Here is a 17,814-nt window from a genome sequence, read left to right as displayed (position 1 = left end):
TGTAGTGGTAAGAACTGCTCCCTGCTACATTATGTGAATCCAGTTTTTTCTTTATTGCGTTCCACAATGCAAGCAATGACTTAGCTTCTTGAATCTCAGGAAATTCGCAACACCTTAAACATTATTCACACTGTAAAATATAATTCCCACATTATGTTTGTTGGTTTATTTCATCTAGTTCAGGGCCTTCTTTTCTCACTGGCATCATATGATATTTTTGTGTCTTACATGGTGGGGTTTTGATCCCCAGATGAAATGATACGATTTGGGTGTTGTGTTGGGTGTGCTGATATTTGGTGTTGGAGGCACTGGGGAGGATGAAGGAATTCGGGAGGAGGAAGAAGAGAAGAGAAAGAAGATTAGGGGAGGAAAGAGCAGGAGATGAAAGAATAGAGCCTACAGACAGAAAATCCCTGGTCACAACTTGTCGTTGAAGTCTGATTGTGGAAGCCTTGTTCTGAAATAACAAAACCCAAGAACTTGCACTCACAGAAGCCTAGCCCCCTCATGGTTGCTTGTGAAAACTCCATAGTTGAAGTCTGGCCTCTCTTCATATTGAGGTCTCGGAACTTGTTTACTGTGTCGGTCATTAGGCAAAACTATAAATTTTGCAGGGTGTCCTTACTAAATCTATCTATGTGAATTTGTTTATTATTGATTTGGGATAGTTTGACTTACCTTCAATCTAAACCGCAGCATTAACCAAACTAGGAAGAGTGAGAAGTATACATCATTTTTAATGGACTAGCAAATCCAAGCCAAAAGAACATTACCTTTTGTGTTAGATAAAATATACTATGTTGAATGTTCTGCCTCAATAACAAAATTTTCTTGACTTAACTTCCAAATTCAGGACTGCCGCTCGAAGTGGTCCAATGCGAAATTTATGACAAGGAGATTTGAAACTTGAAGGATTTAGGAGATCAGATCAATGATCTGTTATTTTCTATGGCAATGTCATATTTGTTTGTACAGCTGCCTAGTGATTGAATCCTTTGTTCTTTCACTTTCTTTACTTGTTTTCCATTTCTTCGTCCAGGATGTGGATATAGTGTAATCTCATGTTTGCGTGTAAACTTTTTCTGATTGGTTGCCTTAGATCAGTGGTCAGTGGTGCAACTCTAACCGGCTGTGTTGTTACTGGAAATTACGATTGAAATATACTTTCCTTTTTAACCTACCGTACTGTTGCAAGCTTGCCAAAAGGGAGAAAATAAAGCCCAAATTTAATCTTCAGTATCAGTTAATCACTCCAAAGCAATAGAGGAATTGTTCTGAAATCGAAAGTTTTCCACCGGCTATCAGTGCTCATTAGATAATTTAATGCAAAGAAAAAGATTCATCAGAATCCTGTTTATTTCATGTGAAATCTATTTTCTTGATTTTTATTTTTGGCGCAAGTCGTGAGACGACTCGGTCTCAAAAGGCTCCATCAACCGTGAAGCTTCTCAGACTGATGCCACGTCACCGATTAGGAAGGTGACGTCAGCCGCAGGGAAACCCATCTTCCACGTAGCTGCGGTTCTACAAAGAGCGAGCGAGCGACGCGAGAGAGAGAGCAAAAGTGCGCACCATAAGCGACCTCCATTGCTTCTGAAACCCTACTCACCCCCTTCCGTCCACTTCCCAGATCTCGATCTCTTAACTACTCGAACTTACTCATTCTCGAGTTCGTTGTATCTCCCGATCGAATTCTCGAGTTTTTCCCCTTATAATCTGTGTTCTCCAATCTTATCCGGTCCAGAAATCTACTTTGAATTAGTGGGTTTGTGCGTCCGATATTTGTTATCCTCTAATCGAGATTAATTTCCCGATTTTTAGCTGCATTGCTTCGGATTCTCTCCTCTGATCCCTTCGTTTCCAGGATCGGAGTTTGTGTTCGATTTTGTTTTTCTTCTAAATTATTATTACTTGGGGTTGCTTCGTTGGCCGAGATTTTTCTCGCAATTTTCGAGGTGAAAGGGTTTGGATCTTTTGTTATGTGTCTGAATTAGAGGACTTGGAGATGGCGGCAGTGTCGGGGAACGCGGTGGTAGTGCCGGTGGAGCCAATGCCGTTAACGGTGGGCTGCGTCCGCGGGAGCGAGGCGCTACAGCACTGGTTTGTGGACGAGAGGGACGGGTTCATCTCGTGGCTGCGGGGAGAGTTCGTGGCAGCTAACGCGATCATCGATCTGTTAATGGATCACCTCAGGGTCACTGGCGAGCCAGGGGAGTACGATCACGTCGTTGGCTCCATCCACCAACGGCGGTTTCACTGGACATATTTCCTCCACATGCAGCAATTTTTCCCGGTCGCCGATGTGGGCTACGCGCTGCAGCAGGTGGTGGACTTGAGGCAGCTGAAGCAGAGGCAGAGGCAGAGGCAATTGTACGGCCAGAAGGAGAAGGATGGGAGGAAATTTGGATTTGGACATAGGTCTGGGCATCTATCTGATGGGGCTCGAGAGAGTCGTGTATCTCCTGTTTCTGGCACGGTTGCGTCTGAGGATGGAAAGGTCGAGCAGATGGAGCATAAAGTAGGTCCAAATAAGAACGTGAACCAGAACAATGTGCAGATGTCACAGGCTATTGATTCTTTGCCTCTTGCTGAGAAGGATGGTGAGCTTTGGCTTTCAGTTAACGAGTCTGTGGTTATAGTAATGTATATTAACACTGGTAGAAGATAAATAGAAATTCACTGTCTTTTGTCCTAATTAGTGCATAGCAACGTTACCATCTCTAGATTACACACAATCAAACTATAAGCCATAGTTTTCATAATGACTAGCATGATCCTTTTATGCAAGAAGCACCCTCTTTTAGATTTTTCGTTTGTTCAAACTTTGAATAAGACTCGTATACTTGAGAATGCTCAAGGTTAACTATGATCTGATATGCAACTAAATGCATTCAGAAAACTCACATAGGCCGGTGGAAAATTATTGCATGAAGGATGGAAATAGGCCAGCTGATGTTATTAAGTTAGAAGCTGCTACTGTGAGCCATAGTCAAGACTCAGACTTTGGAGGTATGCATTTTTCTCTAACAATGGCAAAACTGGTTTAGATAAAGAGTACTATTCACAATAACTGAATTGGTCTTGGAAATGACATGAAAGATATTGTGCTCAATATGGGGTGGGAATGCTGGAAATTAACTGTAGCATGAGCGTAGTTGAAACCTGAGCAATAAACAATACAAAATGAAAGTCTTGCAGCACATATATGATTTGTAATTAACACTCATTGGCACCCTTATCATTCAAAGTTTTTCACTTATATGTAGCAAGTTCAGCTAGTTTTACACTATCTAAATTGAATTTTTAGGAAGTTTGATTTCACATAAAATTAACTACATTTTGAAGGAAGCCTAGTCATTATTTATCATTGTGAACTGAAATATGATGGCGCAATAGGAATTGGATACACGAATGCCACACTAGCACCATGACAAATGCAATACTGATATTGCTGTTTTACTTGAATATGAATCGTTAATGGAGGAAATTCAACTTGTTTCAGTGTAAAATTTTTTTCTTCCTTTTTAATTGTTCTTCATGTATTTTTAAACTGAATCTTTTTCATAGATTCTTGGGCCTGACTTATTTGTTCTTAGATGAAGTCATGTTTATTGTGAGTCATAGAATGTTGTTGGTTCTCAATCTTCCAAATTCCTGATCATATTTTGGTTGGAACACATTCCTGAATTTTGGTAAGTATGGTTTTGCACTATGACTCGTATTCGGAATACTGAATTCTGTGCATCAAGTCCTACATAGATGCCCTCATCCCCAATATCTTTTTTGATTTAAGCCTCCTGATACATATATGGTCCTAGGAAGCATAATGAGAAGAATTTTATTGTATTTTGAGCCTTCTCCTTTTTATAGAAGTTGTAGTGGTACCTTTAGGTTTTAACCTGATCTACTACAAGCCCAGCGATGGCATATAAGGTTGTCATGTAGATTGAGTAATACATGGCAATATAATTAAAATGCATATATGAGTGGACCAAGGCTTAAACGTCTGAGTAATGCAAATCTATGTAACACTTGCTCTAAAAAAACAATAGAAAGCAATTCCAATAAGCTACAATGAAATATCGACTGGTTTAAACAATTGTACTCTAGTATCATTCAGGATTCAGTTATTCCTCAGTTCATATTGGAACTGAATTGTCAAATAGAAAATTTCCAATCTTTGTTTCAAAACTACCGTCTAAAAGCATTAATTGGGTTAGATATAGAATTTTTTTTGGGTCTTATAATACTTAGTGATAACTTTGCTTTGATGCAAGGAGCACTTACACTATGCCATAAGCATCCATCATTGCTTTTATTTTATCCAACTTTTATTTTATGACAAAGCATCCTTGTAAGAAATTCGCCTTTCTCTGGGACATTAATATGGAATATCTGAAAATTTACAAAGAAGGTTTTAACTACTAGTTTTTGTTTTGTTAGTTGTAAATTACATTCAAGTTCAACCATAGTTCTGTAATCAAACCTTCATAAACCAGTCCTAATTAGATTTCTATGCATACTTTCAAGTTTTAGTGACTGTTTTACTTAATGGGAAGGCTCTTTTTTTTTTTTCCTAGAAATATATATAATGGAAGTCTTTAAGCTTCCATCCCCAATCTTTTTGATGAAGGTGAGTCTCCAGCTCATGACCTTGGCAACAACTTCTTCAAGCCCTTACGATCTGCCCTAACTGGCACTTCCAATATGCACGCTCTTGTTTATTTGTTTGTTAATAGGAAAAGTTTATATGTTCTTGACTGTTAATATCTGTTTTCTTGTGTTTAAGTTCCAATAATCAATCAGTAGTTTTTATTATTATGCCTTAGAAATGTCAACAGCCACACCTTTACTTTTTTTTACTGTTTCTTTTGCATCGATTTAAATAATTGGAGACTTGAAATGATGCTGCTACAGATAACACAATTATGACCTCAAATCAAGCTAGAATCCAAAAGGTAATATCAGCGTCAAAAGAATTCGTGGCCAAAGAAACATGTGATGGCATGATGGTATGTTCTATATGAGAAGTACATCATATAATTGTAAGATTTGAATGTGGGCGTTTAGTTTTATTATACGACTTGGTTTTTAGTTTCCACTGTACAACTTGTAGGTCAATGTTGTTGAAGGGCTTAAACTTTATGAGGATTTTCTGGATAGCTCAGAGGTCACTAAACTTGTTTTGTTAGCTAATGAAATGAGAGCTGCAGGCCACAGAGGAGAACTTTCAGGCAAGCTTTGCTTAATCCATCTCGTCTTTTGCACGATATGTGATTATTGATTTATAATATTATTATTCTTCGTTTAGGGATTTGTTTATAGGTATATATCCTTATCCATGACGTATAATATCCTGAAACCATTACTTTAACTAATCAGAATTACCTTTTTCCCGTGATTGATAATCTAATGTTATTCTAATTGAAGGCACTAATTATAGGTTTATGTAGCGAGAATTGTTCTATGGTAGATTAGGCATACTGTAAACATTATGTGGGATGAAGCTATAACAAGTGCCGATGAAGAATTAGATCCACTGAACTATTTCTGTCCTACACGATTTGCTTAGTTGCATTGCTAGCTCTGATTTTTAACATTCTTGCATGTAAAGCAGGGCAAACATTTGTTACACTAAAAAGACCAATGAAAGGACATGGAAGAGAGATGATTCAGCTAGGCATGCTTACTAACGAAGGGTCTATAGAAGATGAACATAGAACTCTGAGCTCTGAAGGTATTTGATACCTACACATTTTCCTTTTTTTTTTTTAAATCCTCAAATGTATACATATCCTTGTTAACTTCAATTCAATATTTTAGAGAGGAAGATAGAGGCCATTCCTAGCATACTTTGTAGTGTCTTTGACTGCTTGTTTGAGATGCAAGTTTTGCCAGTCAAACCTGATTTTTGTGTCATTGATTTTTTCAACGAGGTAAGGAATTTTTATGTGTGAAAGTTCTTGTGATTTTGTTCAAGTTAGCTGACATTTGTTTCCATGTAAAGGGGGATTATTCACAGCCTCATTCATGGCCATCTTGGTTCGGTAGGCCAATTTGTAATTTATTCTTGTCGGATTGCGATATTGTATATGGCAAAGCAGTGGGATCCAATCACAAAGGAGATTATGATGGTTCCCTTAAACTCCCTATAACTGCAGGGTATGTTTCTATTTCACCAAGTTCCAAACTCTCAAGGCCCTATTACTAGTGACACCCATGTCATCTATGATAATTCTCTTTGATATAAAGTATTGCTTTTCTGGAATCACTATTTATTTGAACAATCGTTTCTAGAGGTCTCACTTGTGCAATCTACTTCTATTCAAGGTCTCTTGTCCTGATGCAAGGGAAAAGTGCGGATCTAGCGAAACGTGCTATCCCTTCCCTTCACAAGAAACAAATACTTCTAACCTTTGGAAAGCATCAGCCAAAGAAAACTCTTCTTCCATCAGAAGGTTTGTTCTCCACTTCATATGATGCAAATCCAGTCTCCATCCCAACATCAGTTAGGCCATCAAACTTCTTCCGTTATCCATCTGCGCATAAACCATTTGGAATGATGCCCGCCAATGGCGTTCTACACAAGCAGCAAGGCCAGCAAAATATGCCACCGCCAACTGTTGTCCAGCCACTCTTTGCAGCAGCTCCCACAGTGGCTTCTCTGGCTCTGCCAGCAATGCCTCCCACAACCATTGGGTGGACAACAGCAGCTCCTCCTAGGCACCCAGCCGGTCCGCGACCTCCTGTTCCTGGTACTGGTGTCTTCCTTCCCCCAGGATCTACTCATACATACGCAACTCAGCAGCTACCAGTACCACCAATTTCTGCTCAAGGTATCAACGACAATGGTTCTGAGAAGCCAGTCTCTAGCAGTAATGCTGCTTCTTCCAATTCTTCCCAGAATATTATTACCACAATTTTGAGTGGGCCTGATCCTGAGCGCAATGGGTGCTTGGGCACTGCTAGTGCTGTCTCTAACCATGAACACCACAATTCTGTTGACAAAAGCTGATGGCAATCTTCCCGAAAGTACCGTGAAGTAGAAATAAACAAAGGGGGAAGACGATATTCATTTGGAGCCATTGCAGGATAATCAGAAACTACAGAAGAGTTTTGGATCAAGTGTAAAGAGTGGCAGAAGCATTGGTAAGCAATATCTTCCCATTTTCACAGATTAGGTCAAAACATCTAATTTTTGTAGGCTCTCTCAAGCCATACACTTAAAATGTCGCTAAACCTGCATTAGTTACCACGGTATACAACAAAACTCGACAATGACTTCTTTGGATGGGCAAAGTTAGATTAATTAACACTACGGGTTGTTCATTAGCTGTTAGACACGGAATTGAAAGGAGTTATTATTTATATTTGATGACATGCGTATTCATATATCATCTAGACACAACACCTATAGAACTTGCAATTATTTTTTGGAAGTCTCAGGAGCTACGGTTACAGTGCAATGGGTATCCATTGATTCCTAATTACGATGTATTATAGATTAATTTTGATGGTCGTACAATGTTGAGGCAATGCTACTTCGAGAGGAGACTATGAAGCAGTATTTCTAGTCCCTGGGGTCATGGTGCCGCTGTAGGATATTCAGGTTGTCACCCAGGCACTCACGATTCGATTCTCAGTTATGGCGTGTTTGTAGAAATTTTTCTTTAAATGGGGATCACAATCAAAGAATGTTGGGTATCTGAGTTGACCGCTGTGTGCGTTTCTCGATTTACCCTGGTGGTCGATGAGAAATTTTCATGAGATTGGATCGGTTACCTCAGGGATTGAGTCAATGCGACTAATTAAGATTATCAATTTTTTTATGAAACAGTATTTCTAACAACTAAAATAAAAAACAGAAGGAAAATTTGAAGTAATCTGTTTAATTCCAATGCCGGTGAAAAAATGGCGTCTGATTGGAACTTCCTAAATCACTGACGCTGACACACTACTTCCTTGGAACAAAAAAACACAGGCTGATCAGGATTGGAAGATTAAGCTGTCTCGCCCGATTGCTATGACCACTCGCCATCGAGTTCGAATCAATCAATCAATTAAAAACCAAACATCTGCTTCCTATTAATTAAATTAAATGATTGTGCTTTTGGTTCATACCAAAATTTATTGAATTCCTCAAGATTTTTAAAATATTTTTTATTTTTTAATTAAAAAGTATATTTAAAATATTAAGTCCATTATCTAATCAATTCAGACATTATTGGGCGACTTAAATCGGTCAAATGAGCTAAATACGTCACTTAGAATAAATTGCCTAATCAAGCAAGTCAAATAAAATGAATCAAGTAAATTATTTCATCTGAACAGACCATATTTGTTTAATTTATACAAATCGCTTGAATCGATCAATCTAATCTAATATTTTTCTTTTTCTGTTTTTAATTCCTTCTTTTTTTTTTCTTTCTGTTCTTCACATTAATTATTATTAATTGTTTTTTTCCGCTCTTAAAGAAATAAGAAAGTACAGTTGCATGGTCGATTCCTTCTTTCTCCCGCTGCTTTCGACGTGGAGATTATTACCCGCCAACCAACGGCCCGAGCCCACCGAACAAACGCAGAGAACAGAATTAACAACGGGCAGCTTTCCGATGGCCGCCGGTGACGTGAAAGCTCCACCGCCACCGTTAGAGGTTGCGATGTCATATTGATCATCTTGGCCGGAAGCAATTTTCATATTTTCAAATAATTGACTTCAATTTGTCAATTCAATCAAAACATTACTCTTTCTTTTTCTCGTTTTGTCTTGTTCAAGCAGTTTTTTTTAAATATAAATTTTAGATTTGTTCTGGAAAACTAAAGATCATTCTTCTTCTGCCAGAAGTTGTGAAACATTATTCCGATCATTGAAAATGGATAAAAATAAAAAATCAAACTACTTTTGATTCTGAAGCAAGTTTTTGAAAATTTGTTTCTTTCAATCTTCGAATTTTAATTTTAGAATATATATACAGTAGTTAGTGCATGGCGACATGGCGTCTGTTGAATTCGAACTGCCACCATCGCCATGAACGAAGGCTGGAACTAACAAGAACTCGTGCGACTGCACGATCTTGAATATTCATGCACGTAAAAAGAATATTTTGGATCGAGAACTAAACGACGACGAAAAATAATAAACAACAGAAAACCAGTGCGCCATCGTTCGTCGACAACAACATCTGCACTGCTGCTCGATCGCTCCTGTTCGGAATTTTACCAACAGAAGTGCCATAAACTACGATCGATGAAGAGCCGGAAGCAGCTATAAAGACCCGCTCTTTCTTCCTCCAGGGATCGATCCCATCTCAATCTTTGCTAGTTTCTTCCTTTACCCTGGTTGATTAGTGCGCACAAGCGCCGTCGCTTTCTGCTGGTGTTCGATTTGGCGTTGCCCGCTCTTGAAGACGCCGACTTCCATTTCCAGTTCAGCCATTTCTGACAAACAACCTTGCAAAGCAAGAAGAAGAGCCAAAAATCCCGTCTTGCAGGAGAAGGAAAGCGGAAAAGTCGTTCCTTTCTGCGCACGCGGCGAGTTCGATCACGTTTCCGCTCGAGGAAGAAACAAGCGAGCGGGAAGTTGGTGTTTGGCTCATTATTGTTCTTCGTCTCCTCCTCCTCCTCGCCGACGGATTGAGGGGCGGAGAAGGAAAGAAGAGATGGCGAGTTTAGGGTTAGAGGTGGAGATTACGACCGGCTTTGGTGATTTCGTCGGAGAGCTTAAGGTTCATTCTTCTCTTCTACCTTATTGTTGGAAAAGATTGTAAATTTAGGGTTTCCCTGGTTCTTCATCGTTCATGCCGATTTGTTGGAACAGCAAATATGGACGGAGATTGGGGAAAGCAAGGAGGACATGGACCGCATGGTGTTGGAATTGGAGAGCGAGTGCAGGCAGATATACCAGAAGAAGATCGTAGAAGCCGGCAGAGCTAGGGCTCACCTTCATCACTCAGTGGCGGCCAAAGAAGCAGAGGTTGCTTCTCTTGTGGCTGTTCTTGATGAACGCAGTCTCCACCGAAAGGTAATCTTCCTTGCTTTCTTCCATTTGATAATCTTCATGCATGGGACATCACTCACTGTTTGATTCAATCTACATACTGGTATTTTAGGATTGATCAACTAGAGATTTATCTACCATTTTGAAAGAACTTCGGCTGTTGGTTTAAGAACATGTTTTATTTTTGCAATTTTGCACTCGTTTGGTGATTGTATCAGTTAGAATTCATAGCAGTTCACTGTTGTGTAGATGGAGAAGTTGCCATTGAAGGAGCAGCTTGCTTCAGTTACCCCTCTTTTGGAAGTTCTACGCGAAATAAGAGAGGAACGATCGAGACAATTCACAGATGTGCAGTCACAGATTGAGAAGATTAAAGCAGAGATTGAAGGAACCACTTGCCATCCTCCTCCAACTAATGCTGTTGAGATTGAACAAGATGACTTGTCGATTCGAAGACTCACTGAGTATCAGTTACAGTTGAAGGGACTCCAGAAGGATAAGGTATGTTTCTTGCTTATGCAGCTTGGATTACTCTGCCTGGTTGAAGGATGTCAAAAAAACTATAATTTCTTCATCTAAATTTTCTTTTAGGTTACTTTGCCATTGATTTTATACTTCTTTGAGAACTAATTCTTCTTCTTCAGTCCGATCGCCTTCAGAAAGTTTTGGAGTTTGTAAATGAGATTTACTCTTTATGTGGTCTGCTCGAAGAGGACTTTCGAAAGACAGTCGATTCAGTGCACCCTAGCCTGCACGATAATGGTGGAAAACATTCGACAAACATTACTGATTCCACACTCGAGGGGCTATCCCAAGCCATCCTGAAGCTAGAAACTGAGAAGAACATACGAAAAGAAAAGGTTGATGATGATCTTCAAGTCTAATTCTCAATGATACATTTTGACACAGCATTTATGATTTGTAGTTATCGCAAGCAGCGAGATCACTGTTAGATCTGTGGAACATGTTGGAGACACCGGACGAAGAGCGAAAATACTATGGAGAAATAGAACACATTCTGAAATCACCTGAACATGAACATGACATTGGGTGCTCTGGTGTCTACTCTCTTGACACAATTGGGAAGGTTAGATTTGTTGAAGCTTTACTAACATAATTTTGAACGAAAAGCGGTTTATGAGAGTATTGCTTAACAGTTGGAGGCTGAAGTTGAGAGGCTGATAAACCTTAAAGCGACTAGAATAAGAGAACTTGTTCTGATTAAAAGGGCAGAACTAGAGGAGATATGCAGAACTGCACACATTGAACCTGATAAGAGCACAGCTCCAGAGAATGTCAACGCAGAGATAGATTCAGGTAAATGTATGACACACATTTGAAGCCATGTTGAGAGTAATGAAGAACATATGGCATCAAGTCACTTGTTGTGATTCTTATCGGTTTCCAGGTGTTCTGAGTTCTTCTGAACTTCTTGCTAACATCGAAATGCAAATTTCAAAAGCCAAAGAAGAAACTGTTATCAGGAAAGAAATCATGGATGGGGTAAACAAATGGCTCGCTGCATGTGATGAGGAGAGCTGGCTTGAAGGTTATGATCAGGTAGACTAATTAGCATTTCTATTTGCCAAGCTCAGAATTATATTGTAAAATATCTAGTTTTACACTCTCCATCTTCAAATGGATTCATACAACAATGCCATAATTCTCTACTTCGCTCATCTATCCACCATGTTTAAGTTACTTAATAATCGACTGACTGACTTGGACTTGGCTTCTTCTGGATTCAGGATCCAAACAAGTACATTGCTGGAAGAGGTTTCCACTTGAATCTAAAACGAGCAGAGAAAGCACGGGCTACCGTCAACAAAATATCAGGTACAACTTGGTTGGCCTGCTTTATTGCTTCTTCACTTAGTCTATGATTGAATTCCTTAGTTTTTGTTGCAGATATGGTCGACAAATTAATGAACAAAATATTTGTGTGGGAGATAGAAAGACGGATGCCTTTCTTGTATGATGGGGTAAGAGGATTTTGATTCTTATCTGGAACTAATGTGTCATCTGGTGATTTATCTTTTGGTTTTGCTTTTAATTGTTACAGGTTTCGTTGGTGTCGATATTGGAAGAGTACAAATTGTTAAGGCTACAGAAGGAAGAATTGAAAAGGCGATATCGAGTATATATACATTATTATTCTTGTCTAGCACCACTCTTCCATATTTTTGCTTCAAAATCTTCTTTTTTTACTTGCTATTACTGTTGTTCTTAACAGCAGCAAAAGAAACTGCAAAATCTGTTCCCCACAGGGAAGGAAGCAGTTTATGTGTCTAAATTGAGTTCAAGAAGGAACAACAATTTTAGAAGGAAGCCAAATGAAAATGGTTCTATGACTCCCACTCCACAATGGGCCACTGTTGCCGGCAATGCAAGCCCCAAGTCACTCATACACCGATCCTGTTCTCGCGATTCCGGTATGTACTTAAAGGAGATGCAGCGTCGTCTATCCGGGACATCGTTGAACTTTGGGCCAATGTCAGGAGAGGATACAGTATCTTTGTTCACGCCCATTACAAGTTCTGAACCTGAGTCTCCACCCCTCACATAACTCTCAGGTTTGTGCCATTCGATAATCATGTCGCATGTTTCATTTGCATCTTAATCTGTAGGAATACGAGTCTGATCTAAGAGCATCAGTGTGTTAAGAAGATTTAGTAGATGAAGGAAATGGCTCAGTGGTTATTTTAGATGTCCTTTGCACTACACTTGCTTCAAGCTTTAAGAAGCTTTATATCATTGTTCTATCATATTCAGTTGAGTTTATAAACGTAAACTATGATCTTCATAACTATTTTGTAAAGATATATATTATGAACATGCTCAACATCCGATCGAAAGATCTGTGAGTTCCATGGCATGGCAGACTGAGTGGCAACCCAAAGCTTCTTCACAAAGGTTTACAGAATGGTTGCGATGGATCATGCGTATGGCATAATTCAGAAATCATTTTCTGCATTTTTGTTTGGCATTCCATGAACAAATCCTACCTTCCTGGAATTTGCTTTGCACAAAATGTTTGCAGAATGTAGCTAAAATTTTAAAAAGGCCAAAATTTGATAGGCCTGGATAATAATCACATAATATACAACAGGACCTGGGCGAAAATGGCATCACAGAGTGCATCTCAAGTACACTCTTTGACTTCCAACACAAAATAATAATAAAAGGAGCTAGTAAGATTACAAGAACACTCCATGAAGAGCAGTAAGATCCTAATCTCACACAACACTAGGCACCAAGAAAAAAAAATGGAATTGATTTCAAACTCTTGAAGTCACCTAGGCTGACCTTGTCTGTGTGACTTGAGGTGAACTTCACTGTCTTGCCTGTGACCGGTCTGCTACAATATCATCTATATGTGTTGGATGATAACAATGAGAACTTTCACCGAGACTGATTGATAATGCAGCAACTGCCAGCCATGGATAGCTCAAGATGATATTGGTTCGTAAGGATATGAAAGCCATGGATGGTTAAGTGCATCTAAAGCACTCGGGCGCTTCTTCGGGTTCACTTCAAGAAGGTATGCAATAAAATCAATGAAGCCTTGATCGCCCATTGGTAGACGGTGACGTAGCGATGTTTTCTTTGGGATCAAATATTCTAGCTTGTTCGTGTCCTAAAAGACAATGAAATTGAGAAATCAACAATGAAATTGAGAATCAACGCATTAGAGGAATGCTTCTCTTCCATGCTTTCAACTTTAAAAAAAAAAAAAAATCTGAGAGAGAACTAGCGACCTTCACCACATTAAGATAAAAAGAGTAGCATCTAATTTTATGATGATGAATAGTTACAAATAGTAAATATGTGTATCTTTCAAAGGCTCATGGATAATGGCAAAAATAGAAGAATATGGAGTTTTCAAATGGGGCATGTTCAAATGCTGCAAAGCATGAGTGTCATATGAAAACTTGACTGTCCTTTATTCTTTCAGTACAATCATCTAAATGATCTCATTTTTATGGTAATTTAAAATGCATGTTTACCAGTTTATAGAAAGACTGGAGCAAGATTGGAAAGTTGCTTTTAACATAGACTAGATATCAGAGGCTCAAACCTGATTCCTCTCATATAACATGTGGTTTTTTGTAAAATATTTGTATGTATCATGTCCCTTCACAAGCATCTCTTGATCAATAGGACTGATGATTCCAATAATGCGTGCTAGCAACGTTGCAGGAGAGTCGTTTTGGAAGAGAACCTGCAGAAGTGGGAATTCAGATTGTTCATAAAAGATGAATCTTTCAGAGACAAAGTAAAAAAGAACATTCATGTTATGAACTGATGCATCTTTAAAAAACAGCAAGATGTGTTAATATCATCCTTCAAAAAGAATAATACAGTAGGAGGGAAGAAAAAAAGTAGAAAATAAAAACCATCTCTAAATTGGCCATATGATTTATCCACATAAACCAGAATCAATTGGACAAATAAGCAGCATTAAAGACAAACGTTGTATATCACTTTCCAAGTTATGAACTTACATTTCCAGTGCAAAGTTCTGCTAAGATGCATCCAAGCGACCATATGTCTATCTTTTTATCATATGGGAGACCTAGAATAACCTCAGGCGCACGATAAGATCGTGATTGTACATATGAACATAAATGATCTGTTTCAAAACAGCTACTTCCAAGATCGATGACCTTAACTTCACATCTACTGTAGCTCTTCACCAATATATTTTCAGGCTTCAAATCACAGTGAATAAGCCCAAGGCCATGCAAAAACTGAAGTGCCTCCAGGCATTGAATAGTAATGGACTGTAAAAAATTCATGGCAATGATAAGGTAAAACTTCGAGAAAATCAAATAACAAGTAACATCATAAGCATGGGCAATAGTGTGGAGCATGTCACCTGCAGCCTAGGCATTGTAAAATAAACCTCGCCCCCAGATTCTCTATTGAACTTGTGAAATTCATATAAGTTGGCTTTGAGAAGTTCACAAACTATCAACAAGTGTTCCTACACAGGTCAAAATTATCAATAAAACAAAAAGGAAATAACAATATCAAACTCCAAAATATTCTAAAAAGAAATGAATGATAAACATCATCTAAAATTTAGACAAGAAACAAAAATTCATGCATGAAACTATGTATTTTGAGCTAATTCCATTGTAATAACTTCCTAATTCTCACTAGAAGTTGAATGATGAGAGGAAAGGTGCATTTGTCATTGTCAGAAATAATAGTTTAGTAGTTAAGACATCATGCCTTCCAAGATTTGCAGAACAAGAAACAATTCATAATGAACATACTTAAATTCTAAGCTTAAGTTGCTTAACTCATTGGTTTTGTGCATGCTGGAGATAGATCCCATGTTGCCCTCTCAAATTTAGTAAACTATATGCATGCTTTAGCTTTACGGCACAATGAGATGCACACACAAGTATAACCTGAATATTCTCATCCTTGCTCTTAGATCCATTCAGTAATTTTTTGGGACATGTATTGCTTCTGTGTTTTTATTTCCCCTTCATTTTCTTTTTCTCCTATAGGCAAATGCATGAGTGATGCAAATGTCAAACAGGTAGCCTATCGATTGAGAAATTTATAAGGTCCTGATGTATGCAGAGATATAAAACTATTATGACAGTAATATAATCAAATACTTTTCAAGACATTATCTTATTTCCTAGAGGACTATCCATCTAGAAACATAAATAAGGCCTTAAGGACCTTAATTTAGGACCTAAATTCATTATTCAAAATTTTGAACCTTCCCTACCCACCTTTAGTTCATAGTAAAAATGATGATACTGTAGATGAAAGCTATTATGAAAACTTCTATTTCAAGCAATTCCAGCATTCCTAGATAATAGAACTATTTTGAACCTATCTTTTGTACATAAAATCAGGATTAGGAATATAATGACAACAAAGATTGAATTAGAATAATAAAAATGGATGATCAAAATGTAAGCATACACTCACCCGATAATAGAAATAATCATAGAGACGTAGAATATGATACTTGTCAGCAGGGTCATGCTTATTAACAAATTTCAGAAGCTTGATTTCATCAAGGCTTTGATCAAAGAAATCTTTGTTATTCTTGATAATTTTAACACAGACATCCATACCAGTATGTAAGTCATGTGCCTGAATAGCTTTGCTAAATGCAGCAGAACCCAAGTATTCAGTTACATGGTAACGTCCAGCAATAACAGAATTCAAAATCACATGAAAATTTTTGTCTTCTTCAAACCCAGTTCTGTACGTGACATGAACAGAAAAACTGAAAGTTAGATCATCAAACTAAAAATAAAAAACCAATTTTTCTAAAAATGATGGAAACTCTAAAACATGAGTTTTCGTAAGCAGATAGTGAGGATCATTCATGTGGAAAAAGTGAGGGAAGAGGAACAAATATGAACCAAAGCCAATTATCATTCAGCCAGAATGTTGCAAAAAAACAATATCGAGGATAAGCATGCCTGTTTTTCCTATGAACTATCTTAAGATAAAAAGTCTCAAATTCCTCCTCCTGCGCTTTTATCTGTCTTAGTTGCTCCTGCAGTGCAGCTACTTCATCATCTAATATGGTTCCAGGATCTTCTTCCCTTATCTCATTTACTTCACAGTGCCTTTTCCTGATATTGTCTGTTTCATCATAAACATAGTCAGACTCTGATGATGCACTTGAGTTCCTTGACCTCACAGCATCAGAAGTCTTCTCATCTCTGGAGCCTCTGACAGGAGAAGAATCACTGCTTTTTCTCCTCCAAGTAGCAAGCAGGTCCTCTGAAACGATATCATTTGCACATTCGTCAAAAGTATTAACAATTGCATCACCAGGTTTCCCTGAACATAGACTTTTCTCAGAATCAACCTCCAACATACTTGTAGTTTTCTGAGGCTGGAAAGAGAAGGTGCCATCAACATTCAGTCCTGACAGGCTTGTATCCTTTTCATATGCCAAAATGTAACCATCTTGTTTATTTTCACTTAACTTTTCCTTCTTTGACTTGTTCAAATCTCTATCGGTTGTACCGCATTGAGGGCGCCTTCTGCCAAACCCTGTAACATCATGATCAGGAAAGAATTCTATGTCCCCTTCACTGCTTCCTCCAATTAAGCTATCCTGAATTTCACTGCCTATATCAGCAGCATCACTATTAATACCTACACCTATTGACCTGATTGAAGTATGCTGATCATCTTCTATAAGAGAATTACCCTTGCGGCTTTGTCCAACTTCAATTGGGTTTTGGCCATCCCCTAACATAATTAGTTCATTATTTTGTGTGACAAAACCTTGCCAAACAGGTTCTGAATGCATCAAACTTAGTTCTTCAGCATCCATTAACTGCCCATCATATTGAGCTATTAGATCATTCTCATTTGTTCTCCCAAATACCCCTGGAATCTTATGTCCCAATGGTCCTTCTGTAATAGCAACTTGTTCAACATTCTTAGTTAAGAAATACTGATCGCCTGACAAATAGGAATCTTCCTCGGCAAAAGACTGATCATCATCTTCATCTTTTCTTGGCGCCTGGTCCTGATGATCAGGCACACTCCCATGATGTGTTCCTTTCTCATTGTCACTTGGATAGTCAATTTCATGTGCAAGAAACCAGGATTCATCTTCAATTGGTTGTCTCATGTAGCCAACATCATCATCATCTTCATACTCATCAGAATCCCAATACTCATTTGGATAGTTATTAGATTCATCACCAATGGTTGCAAAACCAGATACCAAATCAGAAGTGTCCTCCGCAATTCCTTGACTTACAGAAAGCCAACTACTTCCAATTGTTCGCCTGCCACCTGTATTAAAATCTCAC

The 17,814-nt window shown here is 38.3% G+C and overlaps 3 protein-coding genes across 5 annotated transcripts in view; 2 read left to right on the top strand and 1 right to left on the bottom strand.

Moving 5' to 3' along the window:
• Window positions 1-7,376, top strand: part of LOC141811538 (uncharacterized) — an 11,684-nt gene extending 4,308 nt beyond the window's left edge. The window contains exons 6-13 of the mRNA XM_074699561.1: window positions 1,908-2,600; window positions 2,896-3,009; window positions 4,918-5,012; window positions 5,117-5,234; window positions 5,618-5,737; window positions 5,824-5,936; window positions 6,008-6,162; window positions 6,331-7,376. Coding sequence (XP_074555662.1) covers window positions 1,908-2,600; window positions 2,896-3,009; window positions 4,918-5,012; window positions 5,117-5,234; window positions 5,618-5,737; window positions 5,824-5,936; window positions 6,008-6,162; window positions 6,331-7,015 — 2,093 coding nt within the window. The 3' untranslated portion in view covers window positions 7,016-7,376. The remainder of the gene's footprint in view (window positions 1-1,907; window positions 2,601-2,895; window positions 3,010-4,917; window positions 5,013-5,116; window positions 5,235-5,617; window positions 5,738-5,823; window positions 5,937-6,007; window positions 6,163-6,330) is intronic.
• Window positions 7,377-9,327: 1,951 nt separating this feature from the next.
• On the top strand, window positions 9,328-12,777 carry LOC141811724 (65-kDa microtubule-associated protein 6-like). 2 transcript variants are annotated; one of them, XM_074699769.1, is made up of 11 exons: window positions 9,328-9,725; window positions 9,818-10,021; window positions 10,247-10,498; window positions 10,642-10,857; window positions 10,923-11,084; window positions 11,155-11,314; window positions 11,406-11,557; window positions 11,746-11,833; window positions 11,906-11,979; window positions 12,060-12,134; window positions 12,234-12,777. In XM_074699769.1, exons 1-11 carry the CDS (start codon window positions 9,660-9,662, stop codon window positions 12,561-12,563), a joined length of 1,779 nt encoding a protein of 592 aa, XP_074555870.1. In that variant the 5' UTR covers window positions 9,328-9,659; the 3' UTR covers window positions 12,564-12,777. The 2 variants fall into 2 exon arrangements, with proteins under 2 accessions (XP_074555870.1, XP_074555869.1); XM_074699768.1 differs by having other exon boundaries at window positions 12,231-12,777.
• A 262-nt stretch (window positions 12,778-13,039) lies between these two features.
• Window positions 13,040-17,750, bottom strand: LOC141811653 (uncharacterized). Of its 2 annotated transcripts, XM_074699678.1 has the most exons (7): window positions 16,865-17,750; window positions 16,459-16,765; window positions 15,956-16,235; window positions 14,877-14,984; window positions 14,503-14,781; window positions 14,076-14,219; window positions 13,040-13,634 (listed from the first exon to the last, which is right to left on the bottom strand). In XM_074699678.1, the coding sequence occupies exons 1-7, from the start codon at window positions 17,628-17,630 to the stop codon at window positions 13,446-13,448; spliced, it is 2,073 nt and encodes a 690-aa protein (XP_074555779.1). In that variant the 5' UTR covers window positions 17,631-17,750; the 3' UTR covers window positions 13,040-13,445. The 2 variants fall into 2 exon arrangements, with proteins under 2 accessions (XP_074555779.1, XP_074555778.1); XM_074699677.1 differs by having other exon boundaries at window positions 16,459-17,750.
• Window positions 17,751-17,814: the final 64 nt, after the last annotated feature.

Source organism: Curcuma longa, chromosome 17, assembly GCF_044706935.1.
Source record: "Curcuma longa cultivar G26 ecotype Majalengka, Jawa Barat chromosome 17, ITB_CL_G26_1.1, whole genome shotgun sequence".
Classification (NCBI taxonomy): domain Eukaryota; kingdom Viridiplantae; phylum Streptophyta; class Magnoliopsida; order Zingiberales; family Zingiberaceae; genus Curcuma; species Curcuma longa.
Note: the sequence above shows the minus strand (reverse complement) of the source record. Positions and strands in the feature narration are given on the sequence as shown.

Bases quoted from the DNA above. Each gene is read 5' to 3' on its own strand.
- LOC141811724 (XM_074699768.1), top strand. From the start codon at position 9,660: ATGGCGAGTTTAGGGTTAGAGGTGGAGATTACGACCGGCTTTGGTGAT. The intron at 11,085-11,154 runs GTTAGATTTGTT...ATTGCTTAACAG, and splicing joins CTCTTGACACAATTGGGAAG to TTGGAGGCTGAAGTTGAGAG. The intron at 11,558-11,745 runs GTAGACTAATTA...TTCTGGATTCAG, and splicing joins GGCTTGAAGGTTATGATCAG to GATCCAAACAAGTACATTGC.
- LOC141811653 (XM_074699677.1), bottom strand. From the start codon at position 17,630: ATGAGACAACCAATTGAAGATGAATCCTGGTTTCTTGCACATGAAATT. The intron at 16,236-16,458 runs GCATGCTTATCC...TGTCACGTACAG, and splicing joins ATAGTTCATAGGAAAAACAG to AACTGGGTTTGAAGAAGACA. The intron at 13,635-14,075 runs GTTTGAGCCTCT...ATTGTCTTTTAG, and splicing joins TGTTATATGAGAGGAATCAG to GACACGAACAAGCTAGAATA.